The 13,335-nt window shown below is 40.9% G+C and overlaps 1 protein-coding gene across 1 annotated transcript in view; it reads left to right on the top strand.

The window, feature by feature from the left end:
• Window positions 1–11,077, top strand: part of erc1b (ELKS/RAB6-interacting/CAST family member 1b) — a 394,538-nt gene extending 383,461 nt beyond the window's left edge. Inside the window, exon 19 of the mRNA XM_055650144.1 lies at window positions 8,053–11,077. Coding sequence (XP_055506119.1) covers window positions 8,053–8,190 — 138 coding nt within the window. The 3' untranslated portion in view covers window positions 8,191–11,077. The remainder of the gene's footprint in view (window positions 1–8,052) is intronic.
• Window positions 11,078–13,335: the final 2,258 nt, after the last annotated feature.

Here is a 13,335-nt window from a genome sequence, read left to right as displayed (position 1 = left end):
GAATTTAATGGATGAACACAGAAATTAACATTCAGGATCCATTGCATGTTGTTCCAATCTGCATATTCCTGGAGCAGAAGACTTTTCTGCTGAGAAAATCAGTTCCATGAATGGTCATTTGACTGTCAGTGCGTTCCCCTGTGTTACAGCCAAGCCCTTACAGTGCCTGCACTTACTCAGCTACACTGAGTGCCGTCCACTACTGGTGGGACAGCCAGGCCAGCAGAGAAGTAATGAAGGCTTTTGATTTATATACTGTAGATTGTAAGGTCATGTGCAGTTAATGATGAATCTTTCGAACTGTAGTTAGTGTTGCAATATAGAATGGAAGTCCATTTCTGCACCATCATAGTGACCAGATTTATCTGTACTTGTGATTTCAATTGAAGGATAAGTATTAACAACTGACGGACTAGGTCATCGCAAATGCTTTTCTTTCCAACAATGGGTGGTGGTGGTGGCAAAGCTCAGCTCAATGCCTTGTTTGGAAGAATGGACTCATTAAATGGATAACCAGCCTGGAATGTTGTGCGCTAGGCTTTGGTGTGGGACTTAAACCCACAATCTTCTGCGTCAGAGATGATAGCACTATCGACCGAGTCTCAAATGCCACAAGGAAGTTTTGATTTCCACTTGCACTTTGTTCTCGGTAGGGACCTTCATTCTGAAACCGCTTTGGATTTATTTTGTTGCCCTGAGTCATGCTCTCTGTTGCCCATCGTCTTCCCCACCCTGTTTCTGGAATGTTGCTGAACAAAGAAATAATACACGACTGATTTTGCAATTAATTCTGATGCCGTAATCCAAAGAAAAAAGATCAATATGAAATGCCATCAGTTATCCTGCCTTCACCACAGTTGACTCAAGATGAATGTATGGCTGATCTAAGGATAGCATTCCAATGTAAAGAATCACTTCCTCTGCATTGCCGTTCTATATTGTGCCTAATCCAGACATTGCCCTTAAAATATAGACATGCTCTGAGCAAAAACGGCTGCCCCTAACTATTTAAGATAGATACAAAAAAGCTGGAGTAACTCAGCGGGACAGGCAGCATCACTGGAGAGAAGAAATTATTATTTTTTCTTCAAAATATACTTTATTCCAGAAATAAATAAATACAATACACATTCTCGGAGGCTATACATTCAATACCGATTACATAAAGTGCACAATTTTTCAACGTGCGCAGTGTGAAGAACACTTTGCGATATGTAAACGCTTTGCAGTACCTGGTCAAGGTCAAGGCAGACAGGACTTTTCTGCAGGACTGCGGGCTGCCACACCTCCACGGCTATCGGAGGTGGTCGCGATGATGGCCCCATGGACTGTCGGTATGTGGAGGGGGTGGTTTGAGTGTGAAGGGATGTTAACCAGGGAGTTGCGGAGGGAACGGTCTCTGCGGAAGTCAGAAAGGGGTGGAGATTGGAAAATGTGGTTAGTGAGAATGTGGATCCCATTGGAGGTGGTGGAAATTTTGGAGGATTATGTGTTGAATGCTACGGCTGATGGGGTGGAAGGTAAGGACTAGGGGGACGCTGTCTCTGTTGCGACTAGGGGAGGGGGAGCAAGAGCGGAGCTGCGGGGTACCGAGGAGATACGAGTGAGGGCCTAATTTATAATGGGAGAGGGGAACCCCAGTTCCCTAAAGAATGAGGACATCTCTGATGTTCCAGTATGGAACACCTCATCTTGGGCACAGATGTGGCGTAGACGGAGGAATTGGGAGTAGGGGATAGGGGCTTTGCAGGGTGGGAAGGCGTGTAGTCAAGATAGTTGTAGGTGTCAGTGGGTTTGTAATAGACGTCAGTCAATAGTCTATTTCTTGTGATGGAGACTGTGAGATCAAGAAAGGGGAAGGAGGTGTCGGAGATGGTCCAAGTAAATTTGAGTGCAGGATGATAATTAGTGGTGAAGTTGATAATTAACCAACTATCTGTCTTAGTTGCTTAGCTGAATTGAAGTGTCAGTGCTGCATGTTGATCACTTTACACACTTGCCGTTCCTTTATGATTTTTTTATTTTATTTTTTAAACCAGAAGGAAAGTTCTATGATTTAAACGTCAGTTATAGTATAGCTGAATGTGGGGAGGTACAAATTTTACAATTTCTGCAGTCGTCCGTCATTATAAAATACTGATCTAAAACATAATTTCTGTAGCTAAATAGGTATACTACATGAATCGCAATTTGTGGGGAGCTTCAAAAAACTTCTGATCTAATTCTGACTGAATTTGGTTTTCTGAGGCCTTGGATATAGTCATAATGACATACAGCACGGAAAATGCACTTCGGCCCAACTCGTACATGGTGACCAAGATGCACCTTCTATGCTAGACCTATTTGCCCACATTTTGTCCATGTCCCTCTAAACCTTTTTATTCCATGTAGCTGTCCAAGTGTCTTAAATACTGTTGTACCTGCCTCAATTATCTCTTCTGGCAGTTCATTCCATATACCCACCACCCACTGTGTGAAAAAGTTGCCCCTCTGACCTATTAAATCTTTTCCCTCTCACCCTAAACCTATGTCCTCTGGTTCCTGACTTGCCCACCCTGGGGCAGTCTCTGCATTCACCCTATCAATTCCCATCATTATTTTATACACCTCTATAAGATAACCCTTTTGCCTCATGTGCTGCAAGGAATAATCAGACAATAATCCTATCTAATGATAGTCATTGTCTGATTATTATGGTCCCATATCATGCTATGAAGTAATGAAATGTTGAGGAGATATTATTGGCCTTGAGTGTGTAAGGGTATGCAGTTTAACAATAAAGGTCCCCACAGTTATACTCCTTTCCACACTATCTTTGTATCTTGCATGTACTTTGTTTCTGTTTTATTTTGCTTAAAGCCATTAACAGCTGCAGTAACCAGAACTGAGCATAAATATTTATTCCAAGGGTTCCTAAGGCACATTACTAAAATTCTATTTATTAAACTGTTTACTAGTTTGTATCCTTTTAGTACAAATAATTATCCGTTAATCATTGTTGCAACAAAACAGAGGAGAAGATGAGATCTAGTGATATTTTAATCTGTGGGAGCAAAATGCAAATTGGAAATCTGCAGCTCATTATATTTACAGATATATATTCAATGTTCCTTTACATCTTGTGTATTAATTCATTACTAATGATGGGGTTTAATCACCTCACCTGAAATGCTCTCACGTTGAAATACCTGTCACCTGACCAGGCTCATTTCCCAATGCAAGGTCCAATATAATCCCTCCTCTGTTTGTACGATCAAGAGACCCTGTCAAGGAAACTTGCATTGAAGTCAACTATCTTTCTGCCCACCAGTCTGACCATGTTCATCAAACTGTCCCTGTCTCACCTTCCTTTTAGACTTGCTCCCCATAACCTCGATCTTGTCATCAGTCTCTGCACATGCTACTACTCACGTTTCCACCCCACGTTCACTAGTTTAAACCCCTCCGGCAAGCAGGAACGAGCCTCTCTGCCAGGACATTAATCCCCCACGCTGTTCGGATACAGCACATCCCTCTTGCACAGGTCTCCCCCGACCAGGAAGAGACCCTAGTGATCCATATACAATCCCACCCTCCTGCATTAGCTCCTTAGCCACATATTGAACTGCACTATCTTTCAACTCCTTGCCTCACTAGCTGGTAGCACTAGATCATCACAACCCTGGAGGGTCTAGTTTTAAAACCTGTTACCAAACACCCTAAATACTCCTTGCAGGACCCCATCTCCCTTCTCCTTGTGTCATTGGTAGCAATGTGGACCACAATCTCTGCTTGCTCCCTCTCCCCACTCACAATATGCCATGTTCTCACAGGGTTATCCTAGACGCTGGCACCAGGAAGAGAACACACAATCCTGGAGTCTCATTTCCAGCCACAGAAACTCCTATCTGTACCCCTGATGCAGAGGTTTCTATCAGTATTAATCCCTTGTTGTATGATCATCACAGTTTATTGATTTCCTATCTTTAAAATAGTTGCATTGAATTTCAAATAACTCAGACATGGTTAATGCTGTCCAATCATTTCTATTTTACATCCCTGGCCCAGATAAACATGATTAGCCTAGATTGTCACTAAAATTCTGTTCATAGAAATATGCATATATACGTTTTTTGGTAAATTTGTGGGTAAACCTGCTAAGAGATGGAATCATTGATTCAACGGTAGACAAAAATGCATCTATGGAGCGAAGGAATAGGTGACGATTCGGGTCGAGACCCTTCTTCAGACTGATGAAGGGTCTCGACCCGAAACGTCACCTATTCCTTGGCTCCATAGATGCTGCCTCACCCGCTGAGCTTCTCCAGCATTTTTGTCTACCTGCGATTTTTCCAGCATCTGCAGTTCTTTCTAAAACGAACCATTGACTCAAAACTGCGAAAGTACAGCAATCGTCAAACAAAAAGAAAAAAACATTTGAATGGGAAAGACCCAGTAAGGAAGTGAGCGTGGGGTATAGAAATTTGTAACCACCAGCAAGGGAATTGTTTCTCTCATTATAACCTCTGGCGGAAAGGACTGTAAATTGTTCTGAGAGGCAGTCATTTGTTGTAGATTAGACTGTACAAATATTTTGACACTTTGGCATGGTGGTGTTACAAATCATGGAGATGTTGGGCAAATCTGCCATCAATTCAAATCCATTCACTTGACAATACAGGTCAATGGGAACGAGCTGCAGATACAGTAAATGGTACTTATAAGATTACGATTTCTTAATTTTCCAAACAGCATCATGTTATCCACTGCCCCAAGTCTTTTACCCAGAACCAGAGGACATAGGTTTAATGTAAAACGGGTACAATTTAATGGGAATCTGACGGGTAATTTTTTCACACAGGTATTTATACTGCGTTATCTGCGTTTAGAATTATGCACTATTGTCCAACAAGATCATAGAAAATGCTGTGTGAAATATATAGAATGAGAGTAATATATGCACAAAATGTAGCAGTAACACTGCCATTTTGCTGTGACTATCTCATTCTTCATAATGTATTTCTCTTTACACAAAACAAATTCAATACAGGATCATTTATTCTCCTGAAACATCCTAAATGCTACCCACTCTGTATTTAGTGGAGACGATGGTACAGCAGATGTCATAGTGGTGCAGGATGGGGATGGGGCTCCAGTGGGGACTTTGCAGAAAGCAACACTGTTGGTTAATCATTGATTGCATTCCCATGCTCTGAGAGAACACTCCAAGTTGGAAGCATTGAATTGTGAAATCACTATGTTTGCTACAGGATAATTATAATAATAATCAGTCTTATCAGCACAGTTTTGTAATGCGATAGAAACTGTTTAGTTTCATTACTTTATAATCCAATTGTTGATCACACTGCCCTTGTGATTCTAGAAAGAATACCTAAAATCTACTTTCTAATTTTTTGCAATGTTGAATTCCATTTGTTTAATTATAATTTATCTCTGCAATCTCCTTACAAAATGGAAATACAAATGTTCGGAAACTTGCGTTATTGCGTGTCATGAAGCATTAATATATTCAATCGATTAGATTCATATCAAATGAAGTTTCACTCAGGGTGCCATGGAAATGGAATGAGTTGCCGGAGGAAGTGGTAGAGTCAGTTTCAATGATGACATTAAGTGGGGCGAGCTCAGTTAGCCCATTTGTTTGGCATGGGTGAGTTGGGCCAAAGTGGCTGTTTCCATGCCACGATGACTTCATAACTCTTAAGTATAACTGATCAGGTTACTCATTAACCAATTAAGTTATACATTCTTTTCAAAGTCATAATAAGTGCGAGATTCACTTAAGGGGGAAATATTAATCCTTCAATAACTAAAAAGCCAACAGCCCATTGTTTTCAATAATAAACACTTAACATTGAAAATTGAGAGACAACACAGAACAGGTCTTTCAGCCACCAAGTCAACAACCATCAACCACCTCAAACTGTACATCAATCCCATCAATTTACCAACACGATAGAGGCAAATAGCCTACTAACCCACACATCTTTTGGATGTGAGCAGGAAGCACAACCTAGACTCTAACCTGCTGCTGACCTTCTACCGCTCGTCCATCGAGAGCCTGCTGACATACTGCATTACAGCATGGTTTGGCAGCTGCACCATGGCAGACAGGGAGAGGCTTCAGAGGGTAACCAGGAAAGCGCAGAGGATCATTGGTTGCCCTCTCCCCTCCCTGATGGACATCTACACCTCCCGCTGCCTTAGCAGGGCAAAGAAGATCACCAAAGACCAGCTCCCATCCTGCGTTTGGACTGTTCGACCTGCTGCCCTCTGGAAGGCGCTATAGGTGCATCAAATCCAGGACAAACAGACTCAGGAATAGCTGCTTCCCGAGAATTATATCTACCATGAATTCAAATCCACACATTCACTGACTACACCGCCCAACACGGACTTCCATCTGTATATATGTATATATGTATGTAGCGCCGTAGAATTTGTGCACCTATTCCCCCCCCCCCATCTCCCTTCTGTTTTGTTTTTCTTGTTTTTTGTGTAAAATTGTATGTATGCACTGAGTACGAGCAGCTTTCAGCTTTCAGTTTCACTGTACATGTATAGTGACAATAAATGGCATATCTATATCTAAACAGGAACACCAGGTGGAATCCTGCATGGTCAAAGGGAGAACATGCAAACTCCACGTAGACAGCACCCTTTAGTGGCAATGGAGGGGCAGGATGGGAGGTGGAATGATTGGTGACATAAAAGGAGAAAGTTGCTACACACAATAAACTACAAACTTTAGGTGCAATAATGTATGGGTATGCAGTGTGAGTATACAGGAATACACTGCTACAGGTTGCTGGATTAGACATTTGTACCTTTGAGAGCATTTCCATTGTAAAAGTGCCATTTCTGAAATGTCACTGTATCTGACATATTCTTGCATGGCAGCAGAGGGACTTGGAGGAATAGTCACTCTTGTGGCTGAGAGCAACTTCCCATTCCCTTCCACATATCTTAGTATTTGGCACTGTTGCTGGAAAGTTGGTCAGCTGCCTGCCTTCTTGGCAGCAGTGAATATTTAATGTGTGGCTGTACAGACTAACTTGCACCGAATATAACACTTTGGATGAGTTTCAAAGTTTTATATATTAATAGATATCAGAGAATGGTCTCTCCATAAAATGCTATAAAAATGACAATTGTAAATCAAATAGCATTTGCTGAAACTGATGTCTTCAAGCCATTGTGGGTGTAGGAAATAATGGATATTGTTGGATGGATGCCCTTTGAATTCTCATTTAAACGGAGTACCAAACATTCTTGGCTTCTCAAGTTCTTGGCTGAAGCATTTATTTTTTTAAGGAGCATTTAACATTTGCAAAAGCTGTTGTGGGCAGAATTCTAGCAATTTTTTCCTGTCACTGAATATACATGGAGTTCCCTTTGTCACTGCGTCTGAAAGAGTGGACATAGGTGGAATGATATCTACAAAGTGTTTACAACACAAGATGACATTGTTTTTTAGTTTTGGAGATACAATGCGGAAACAGGCTCTTCTGCCCACCAAGTCCACACCGACCATCAATCCCCACACACTAACACTATACTACACACAACTAGGGGCGATTTACATTTATATCAAGCTAAGGTACACAAAAATGCTGGAGAAACTCAGCGGGTGCAGCAGCATCTATGGAGCGAAGGAGATAGGCAACCTTGGGTTTCGGCCCAAAATGCTGCCTATCTCCTTCGCTCCAGAGATGCTGCTGCACCCGCTGAGTTTCTCCAGCATTTTTGTGTCCCTTTGATTTTCCAGCATCTGCAGTTCCTTCTTTAACACTTTATATCAAGCGAATTAGCCTAAAAACCTGTACGCCTTTGGGAGGAAACCGAAGCACCCAGAGAAAATCCACGCAGGACACGGGGAGAACATACAAACTCTGTACAGGCACGCACCCGTAGTCAGGATCGAACCCGGGTCTCTGTCGCTGTAAGGCAGCAACTCTACCGCTGCGCCACCATGCCGCGCTCCAGTCTTCTAACTTTACTTAGTAGCCTGAGGAATGGATAAAATCAGTTGTGTCAACTTTTGTTTTGCAGCTGAACGCTGAGCTTGAACAGTGTGAGAAAGAAAGTTCCCAACTTCAGGACTACGCCAACACCATCCTCCAGCAGATTGCCGACCACTGCCCTGACATCCTTGAACTGGTAGTCAATGCCTTGGAAGAATCTTCGTGAGTCCCCGTGATTGGACATCAGTGCTGAGCTAAGAAAGAAAAATGTTGCTGTCGATTTTTTTAGAATTTGTATTTGTTTCTTTAAAATTTCTTACGGTCACGTGACATGGATCACACTTACTGCAAATAAATGTTCTATGCAAATTTTGATAACAGAAAAGGCAAGGCACCAAGTTACAGCTGTTTCCGTTGAACCCTTTAGATCCTAAAATAACTGTAAACCCCCTTAGTGTTAAATCCACAAAGGGGTGTGAGGATATGGAATTTCATAACTCTCTTACAATTGCTTGAGTTTTGTATTATTACTACTAAGTTCTCTGTCTTGGGCACACGAACTGCAATTATTCCAATGACACCTACATTGGCTCATTGTCACAGTAGCCCTCTGGAAAATAGACATGTTCCATTCTATATCTTATCGCACAAGGTTCTCCATGGTTCCTGGCTTGAGTTTAACAAAGTGCAAAAAAACAGAATAATAGGGCCCAATAGGTCTTGTTATATAGCAGTATTTTGATGACTAGCTCAGTCTAACTCTACAAAAATGCTGTCATCAATTCTGTGGAGCAGTGATTCAAACAAAGTATTAATCTTTTCAATTGGTGTGCCTGAGCTGGAATCCCAATAGAACAGATTATTCTTTCTTATTTTTACTGGTTTCCTCAAAGGGCCTTGATACTTGAAAATATTTCATGTCATTTATTTTAGGTTCTAAAGGGTTGTCGCAATGCACTAACAGAATCTTCCCGGCCCACTGCAGCTCTGGGTGGCATCAGCACTGTTAATTCCTATGGTGCATAAGTACAGCAAACTACGGTTATACATTCTAAAGTAAAACTGGTGTTTAGCAACGACATGGAACCTCCATTCTCTGCCACAGAGTGCAATGGAAATTGGCAGACAAGCAAAAACCACCAAATTTTGGCTTTAGCCGTATAATGCGAAAACACATTCAGGCTGAAGCATGAAGCAGCACATATGTAAATAATATGAATTGCATGGACTGTCTTTATGATGTGCGACTTATGCTATTCATTAGGAGAGTATAGTTAGTGGGCTGCAATACAAGTTTATCTCTCATGCAACCAATTGGCCTTTGGCAAATTCTAACACATAATTAGGAAGACAATGTTTAATTGAAGTGTAGATAACAGAGGTCACGTCGTGTGCATAAAGACACTTGTAACTTAACTCCGCACAAAGCAAATACTTAAAGCACAGCACTGCCAAAACTGTACTTGTCAGTCCATCTAAAGGAACTTTGCATTTGTGGACGACATCCCCCTCTCCGACAGTACACTCTTAAAATATTTGTCTCCTTTGCAACACTATATTGTGATTTACTAGTGCAATTGATGCCACTTTTTAATGCATGGTTTTAGTTGTTCCACAGTGCCACCAGGGCATTGAGAAGGTTGGGAATTTGAATTGTCATAGCCTTTTAACACTAGACAAGTGTTGTCCAAATGAGGGCAGATCTGTCACCAATTTTTGATAAGACTCCTTTGAGAGGAATGAGCAGCCAAGGACACTGTCATTGTAGTGGAGTTCAAATAGCGGTGAATGAAATCCATTCTGAGAAAATGCCCTGGTAATCTGCTTTACGTTTGATCAATTTTATACATACATTATTCCAAATATTCTTGTTAGATCAATGGTCTGAATTCTGTAGAACGACATAATGTTTTGATATTTACATTGTTACAATGACTAGGTCACTTTAATTCAATGCCTTAAACATTAAACATTCAAGCTATGTGCTGGGCATTTCCTCTTCAGGTAATATTTAGTATTAATTAGTAAACCTGAAGTTTAGGTGATATGCTGTTGTTTGCTCATGTAAAAATATAGCAATTCAGAATCAGAGTCCCCAAGAGTCTGAATGAGCGATAGATGACTGACACAGCAAACAACAGTGTTTCGAGTTACACTTAAGAAATAAATAGGAATAGTTTTGTGCAGAAGACAGCCATTAAAATAGCTATTGAATCATAGTCAATTAAAGTTTGAAGCTGAAATTAGAGAGTTGAAAAATTCAAACCACTAATAAGGAATCAAAGACATAGGGTTATACTGCATGGAAAAGGAGCCCTCTGGTTCATTGAAACCATACTAACCATCATACATCCATGAGGCAGAAGCACATTTAGTTACATCTGTATCAAGGCTGTTATTATACAACATTTTATGAATGTCACTTTCAGTATTTCATTTGAAAAATTCTATGCAAACAAATACTAAGCTTAGCCTCTGATGCTTTTTGTTAACTGATTAAAATAAATTATAACAATGCTCTAAAACATGCATATATGTCTCACAAAGTCTCAAATCTGTGTGCTAGATTTGCATTAATAATCGACTGCTAAAAGTGGACACTTATTTTTAAACCGTTCTGGCCACATAATGATATTCTGTAAATTGAGAAAAAATATTTCTTATTAGATCTAATTCCTGCTTAGCATATATCCCATGAACATGCTTGGGGAAAGGTGGTGTACAGCAATATATACAGTTATTCAATGTGCCTAGAGTTAGTGTGTGCAGGTATATTGGATCACAGTAGAGTGTACAAATACACTAAACTTTGGTCAAGTATACAGATGCACTGGACTATGTTACGGTCTACAGATACATTGGATCGTGCTGGAGTAGGCTGGACTGTGGTAAGATAGACAGATACGTATGCTTGGCTGTAGTAGGGTGGACAGATGGGCTTGGCCATGGTAGGGTCTATAGACATGGATGCCCATGGCTGGAGGTACAGATATGCTGGACTATGAAGCTCAGTTTATGATGCACTGATACATTGGGTGCTGGTTTCTATTAAGAGATGGAATATGTGATTTATTAGCAAGAATTTTACAGCACAGATGGCATATGACAATGTTTAAGAGGGAACTGCAGATGCTGGAGAATCGAAGGTTACACAAAAAAAAGCTGGAGAAACTCAGCGGGTGCAGCAGCATCTATGGAGCGAAGGAAATAGGCAACGTTTCGGGCCGAAACCCTTCTTCAGACGAAGTCTGAAGAAGGGTTTCGGCCCGAAACGTTGCCTATTTCCTTCGCTCCATAGATGCTGCTGCACCCGCTGAGTTTCTCCACCTGGCATATGACAATAACTGATTGAGAATTAAAGCAGAAATAAAATGAAATAGCTCAGAACTTCAGTGCTTCGGTAAATAACCATACAAGGCAGTAATTGTATTGAGCTGGGCTTTGTAACATGAGAGCAAATCTCAAATTATTTCCGAAGATCAACACATTGAACTACTGTCTAAATTCTTTGGCCGGCAATATTGGAGATAGTTTTGTTTATAATGTTGACTTTGTTGTATTGAGAGTGACTGTCAGTTTTATGCCTGAATGAAAATATTAGTGGTGCTTATTTTGGAGCTAAAAGTATGCATCATTGGCTGGTGCTGCAGAATATCAGGTTTTTAGGAATGAGGAGATTACTGGGAAACAAACCAAATAATATGCTGTTGAACAAACTGTCTGCAGCTCCTTAAATGTAAAAGGTAAAACACTAAGCAACAACGTACTACGCTGTACATAGTCTAAGGATTTAGGATTGAATTTCAGTTCCTGCTCCATCTGAGGTCCTCACAATTGGGCCCAGCAACATTCTCGGCAGCTCTGAAAGATAATCAGCCAAGATTATTTGGTATTCAATGACTGCTAATGGAAAATATAAAACGTTACACTGGTTTGGACCAGGAATCTCCTTAGCCCGTGTTTGTGATGTTGGCTATACCAAGGTAAAGAGGTGTTCGGCATTTCCTTTTCCGTACAATAAAGAGAACTCTCTTAAGGCTAATTTCAAAGTGATAATATTAGGATCCAGGGAAAGAACAGAAACTATTAATGTAATTGAAGCAGTCAGCTCCAGTCCTGGGAGGAAATTGTACTCGATGCAATTTAATCATATAATAACTTTTTAATTAAAGCACATTTCCCTTGGAAAATATATTCATATTTTATGACAGAAATTTTTCCTAATAACAAAAAAAACAATGATTAAGAGTTTTCAGTCACTCTGTTCTTTAATATCTGGTGAATCAATCAACATTCCTCCAGTCCCAATACTACACTTGCATGTAGCACACACACGCACAACACACACACACACCACACACAACGCATGCAGACTATCTGTTATGCACTGAAGTAACAGGATGTCGTCAAGGCATTAAGTAAATATGTCACAAAGTAGCTAACATCCCTGCTGCGTGCAACACTTTCCAATGTCTCAGCTGGATCGTTGCCAGAACTCCCCCCTGTGTCCTTGTTCTCTTGTATGAACGCTCTCAACAACAACAAAAATTGAACCGAGAATAATAAACTGATGATTTGTTATCACCCACTCTATACGGCTGAGCAGGGCAATTTTTAATTCTGATGAAAGGTCATTGACAAAAAAGGTTTCTTTGTCCACAGATGCTGTCCAACCAACTGAGTGTCTCCAACGTTTTCTGATTTTATTTCATGTTTCCAACATCTGCTGTTTTACAATGACATCATTCTTTGTCATTGCCATGTGCCTCACTTTGAACACATGGATTATAGCCAGGGTTCTCCTCAAAATTCTTTCCTTTTTCTCTTGGGCATGGATTTCATTAACTCTTCCTCCACTTCAACTTGAATTAAAAGAAACGTGTCCTCCCTGGTTTACGGCAGGATTCTGTTCCTAAACCAAACATTTTGTTAGTTGGAAATGGGGTCGCAAACCTAGTCCTTGCTCTGCAGAAGCTGTCGGGGTGGTGGGTTATCCCACAAGGGGAGGGGGGGGGGGGCATTTCAAATCTCATTTAGCCATTCTTAATACGATATATTAGCACTTTTAATAGGTTCCAGTTAATAATAATATTTTAAAAGGACAGCACTGAGGTGCAGCTGGTAGAGCTGCTGTTTAACACCACCAGAGACCCGGGTGGGATCCTGACCTCAAGTGCTGTCTGTGTGGAGTTTGCACATTCTCCCCGTGACCATGTGGATTTCTACCGTGTGCTCTGGATTTCTCCCACATCCCAAAGACATGTGGGTTTCTAGGTCGGTTGACCTCTGTAAAATGTCCCTAGTGCGTAAAGAGGGGTGGATGATAGTGGGATAACATCACACTAATGTGAACGGGTGATCCATGGTCGGC

Source organism: Leucoraja erinacea, chromosome 19 (assembly GCF_028641065.1).
Source record: "Leucoraja erinacea ecotype New England chromosome 19, Leri_hhj_1, whole genome shotgun sequence".
Taxonomy (NCBI): Eukaryota; Metazoa; Chordata; class Chondrichthyes; order Rajiformes; family Rajidae; genus Leucoraja; species Leucoraja erinaceus.
The sequence above is the reverse complement of the archived record's forward strand: the minus strand, read 5'-3'. Positions and strand labels throughout refer to the sequence as shown.